The sequence below is a fragment of the Populus alba genome, chromosome 13 (genome assembly GCF_005239225.2).
Source record: "Populus alba chromosome 13, ASM523922v2, whole genome shotgun sequence".
Taxonomy (NCBI): Eukaryota; Viridiplantae; Streptophyta; class Magnoliopsida; order Malpighiales; family Salicaceae; genus Populus; species Populus alba.
Window position 1 is genome coordinate 915,068 of NC_133296.1, and position 4,663 is coordinate 919,730.

Consider the following 4,663-nt stretch of genomic DNA (forward strand, 5'->3'; position numbering starts at 1 on the left):
AAGAAATACCAAGAAGAATTGAATGATGTATAAAAATAATGGTTTTGACCAGCAGTCATTCATACTTGTACGCCACCACTTTTTGAGTTTTTTTTTTATTTTTATTTATCAAAAGATCAAATTAATCTTAAGATCAAATTAATCTTAAGAATAGACTCATATTGCCATGCTATGAGAAAACATGCTTAAAATATGAAACCCAAGAATGTCCCTAAATTGCAGTTAAGTTTTTTTTTTTTTTTTTTGCTTTTAAATGTATTCAATTATTTAATTGTTAAAGAAAAGATGATACAATCCTAAAATGATAGATTAACCATGAAAACACAAATTTAAGACAAAAGTGTAACTTCACTGATTGTTCTGTTAATTTGTTTTATGCATTGACTACTTAGATTTTATAAAGAAATCCTATCTAAATAGATGTTTTTTTAAGTTTTTTTTTTCTTACAACTTATTTTTAATTCGAGCACAAGATAATGAAGTTAAAAATGAACCTTTATACTATTCAAGTCAAGCCCTCAATTTTATTTTTCCTCCAAAATAGTTTTTTTTTATTTTTTTATTTACATCGTCCAAATTGATAATGGTTAGCATAGCTAGAATTACTACAATGGGCGCTTGAGGGAATATTTTGATGATGGTAAGATTTATTTATTAATAAAAAGAAAATACCCTGAAAGCTTGACAGGTTCTCAAAACTAACATAGCCTTGAGTCTACAAAAATATTCCTTCACATCTCAAAGTTAAGCCATCAAGCTAAAAGCCTGGCAATTACATTTCCATTGATAAAACAAAGAAATTTGCAATATTCATGTGGGATTCTGGTGCTGATAGTATTGATTTTGGTATGATGCCACGTTATTTCTTATACTCGCTTCAGGTATATTTGTACTAATTTTAGTAGATTTTTGAGATGAATCTAAGAGAACGAGCAAATACCTCAGTACCATGACTTAAATGGGGGCCCATTTCTTCCAACCTGATGGCTCTTCAACAACAAATAAAGCCACTAAGAGTGTCGTGGTCCCTCCACTTGATTCAGGGCCAACCCCACTTTATTGTTGACAGCATGATACTTATCATGCCCCTCTTATCAAATTGGAAGAAAAGCAATAATAATAAGTTATCATTTCATCAGAGCCACCAAGCTGAGAGCCCACCATGGCCATCCATCCTTGATGCTCTCTCTCACCATAGCAGCCTCAACTACTAGATTTATTGGCTTTTACTTTATCAAACACGTACCGTCTAGACTTACAACGTAACGCTGCTAGCTCCCACTCACACAGAAAAGGCAAGCAAAGGACGAAAATGAGAAGAGCTATACATATACAGAGAGACAACGAGAAGCTGCATTGTGGAATACCAACTCTACATATATATTACAACTTACGACCGGTTTCACTTGCCATCAACATTTGAAACGAGGCAGTTTTATCAACCACACAAAAACACGCACTTGGATACACTACTTCACTACAAACCCAGACAAACAGGACGTAGAGAGGTGAGAAAATACTTAAGATGCCGGAGAAGATGTAGAAGGCTCATATATCATTCGCCGTAAGGAGAAGTAGGAATTCTGGGTCCAACCTCGGTTGTCTTCTCGTATGCATCCGACGTAGACTTTCTTCGAAACCGAAAGGACTCTCTGCTTCCTTAACAAATACAATCAGTTTAAGTCAGTGACCAGGTTCACTAATCCTCACTTCTCCCACATTATCACTCTGGTAGGTAACAAAAGAACGTGCAAGGTAGGTAACGAAACCATGTGGCTAGCTAGAACTCTATGGAGTACAATTAATGAGACAACAACAGGCTACCAAGCACCATAGAATCAATTAAACTATCCTCAACCTTAAACAACCTTAAACACACACACACACACACACACACATACATATAATCATACAAAACAATAGAATTATGGAAGTAGCAATCATCATAATGTGGCAATATGGGATGCCTAGCACCAACTTTTCATAGAGTAATTAATCTCATTGTGTTCGAACTAAAACCAGTGGCATCCCAAACTTCAGAAACATCACACGTCCTGTGTTCGTTCAGTAGTGACATCCCATTAGTTATCGATAGTTTTCATTTCTTTGTAAGATCATGTTGACTTTGTCAATTAAAAGCTAATAGTTCTTAGCTAAATTAATCGTATTAAAAAAAAAAATATATATATATATATATATATATATATATATATTTCAGGTAATCCAAGTGATGATACCTACATTGACTAGCAAATAGTTTCATTTTAACTTCACCATGACCATATGATATATATTTATCAAAAATGAACTACACTATATATTATTATAGTCCACAAAAAAAATGTCTACCTGCCATTATCCATTACACATAATCTTGATGTGATATGCCAACCAAACCCTAAATAAAATGCGGATGCCAAGTCAAAAATTAGTAACATTAATATCAAAATTATTAATGTAGGGCATAGATCAAAAGCATCCCATGCATAGTTGAACGTTGAAAGGGACATGAATGTCATTATCTAAACCGGCAATCAAACAAACAAACACACAACTTGCATCACCCCACCTAATTAAATAATCACCGTATTACACTTGACCCCATAAATGACAAAACTACCCTTATTCTCCGCTTTTTTAGGAGAGAAGAAAAAACCGAAGGGCATTATTGTCTTACCAGAGAAAGGAGACACCGGAGGAGTAGAACCAGCTGGTGACGCCGGGGGTGTAGAAGAGGAACCATTATTCTGGTATCCCGGTGGTCTTACTATCATGATACTCCTTGTCACTTTCTTCGTCTCCTCCGTCGTCGCTTCACCACCGTACGACCTCATCACGCTACCACCGCTACCATCAGATTCTATTCATAACAAAAAAGATTATTTAAAAAATCAAAATTAGATTGTAATGATGAGATTCGAATCTTCTTTACGGCATGCAAAGAAAAAACATATTATTCCAATTCTCTTATTTACAGGAACCGTCCGACTCAAATCAGTCGATTTCATCATTTTATTATGGTTCATGATCTTCTTGGCAAGAATTGGTTTGCGTACCCTTGCCGGAGTTTGGCCGGAGACCGTAGCTCGGCTTCTTCCGGAGCTTCCCGAGGCCGTTGTCCGGAAGAGGACCAGCAACGGTGTCGTCCCAGAGATGATCAAGAAGACTCATGGCGCGCGTTAGATGAAAAACGGCGTAATTTGGGGGGAAGGGACACCGCTCGTTCACAAATACGGCGTAATTTTAGGCTAGAAGCTGATAGAGGGAGTGATCGTAGGGAGTGGAGATGGGCATTTAAAGAGGAAGTGGGGCGTTAAGGTTCGAGCCAGTCTGGTTATATCTGGACCGTTGATTTGGATCAAGAAGTGATGAAGTGACGTGGCAAATGAATGGATTGGACACGTTTGTGAAGATAAGATCGATGTGAAATGTGGGGCCGGGATGCCGGAGATCTAAAGGGGAGAGGTGAGACGTGGCGTGTCACGTGATCGGAGGTCATTATCTACATTAGAAATACGAAAATTTCCTTAGCCTTGTCATTTATAATTCTTGGGGTTGGTGCTGGATTTTATTACCGTATTGCCACTAAAGATTCTTTAGCCGCCTTTCGATAAGTTGAATTTTTCGGAGTTTTTGACGTGATAAGAAAAGATGCTTTTTTCTTTCTTTCTTTTTTGGGAAAGATTAGAATTTCAAAAGTTTTCACACCAACACTGTTTCTTTTTACATTTTAAAAAAAATAATATTTTTTTTATTTTTTTATTTATTTTAAATTAATATTTTTTTATTTTATTTTGAATTATTTTAATATGTTGATGTCAAAAATAATTTTTAAAAATAAAAAATATTATTTTAATATATTTCTAAATAATAAAAATTTTAAAAAGAAACACCAAGCAAACTTTCAAACAATTACATATAAATGATTATGTCATAAGGTCAAAAAAATTTTGATTGGGTGAAAAAAATAATTTTTGAGATTTTTTTTTTTATTTTTTTTCAATAATTTTATAAATATATTGATTTTAAAAGTTAATTTGATGAATGATGATTTAATTATCTAGTTATATTAACTTTGAATTGAATTTAGCAGCTATATTTTTAAATAAAAATTCAAGGTTGGGAAATATTATAATTATAGGAAAAAAAATATGTTCTTAAAATATTGGATAGGCGATAACTTGATTTGTCTCTCATGTTACTGCTATTTTGGATTTAGATTTAAATGTGAAAGAAATATATTGTAATTACAATAATTAGGATGTGACGTAAAACATGATAATAAAAATTATTTATTTATAATATATACCGATTACCGAGGCTAACATAAATGTTTTATAAAAACAAAAATACTTTGTTAGAATTTAACTAATCAATAATGATTAGTGGAAAGTTATATGTTTCCTAGTTATAAACTTTGGCGTGGCTTGTGAGTTGTTATAGGATTTGCCATTAAATGTATCGAGTTTGTTTGGTATGTGGATCATGATGTTATATGTTTTCTAGTTATATGTTATAAACTTGTGATGTATGATATTTTTGTAAAAATAATTTTTTAATTGAAAAAATATTTTGTTTTGCTTTTTTTTTTTTTTTCTGTCAACAATACATCAAAATCATGAAATTTTTAAAAAACCAAATACTAATTTAACATTTTTTTCGT

General features: G+C 33.1%; 1 protein-coding gene across 4 annotated transcripts; it reads right to left on the reverse strand.

Annotated features, from left to right (window-relative positions):
• Nucleotides 1-1,331: 1,331 nt before the first annotated feature.
• Nucleotides 1,332-3,273, reverse strand: LOC118060989 (dormancy-associated protein homolog 3). Of its 4 annotated transcripts, none has more exons than XM_035074328.2 (3): nt 3,057-3,273; nt 2,678-2,860; nt 1,332-1,652 (listed from the first exon to the last, which is right to left on the reverse strand). In XM_035074328.2, the coding sequence occupies exons 1-3, from the start codon at nt 3,169-3,171 to the stop codon at nt 1,549-1,551; spliced, it is 402 nt and encodes a 133-aa protein (XP_034930219.1). In that variant the 5' UTR covers nt 3,172-3,273; the 3' UTR covers nt 1,332-1,548. The 4 variants fall into 4 exon arrangements, with proteins under 4 accessions (XP_034930219.1, XP_034930217.1, XP_034930218.1 ...); XM_035074326.2 differs by having other exon boundaries at nt 1,332-1,655; XM_035074327.2 differs by having other exon boundaries at nt 1,332-1,659.
• Nucleotides 3,274-4,663: the final 1,390 nt, after the last annotated feature.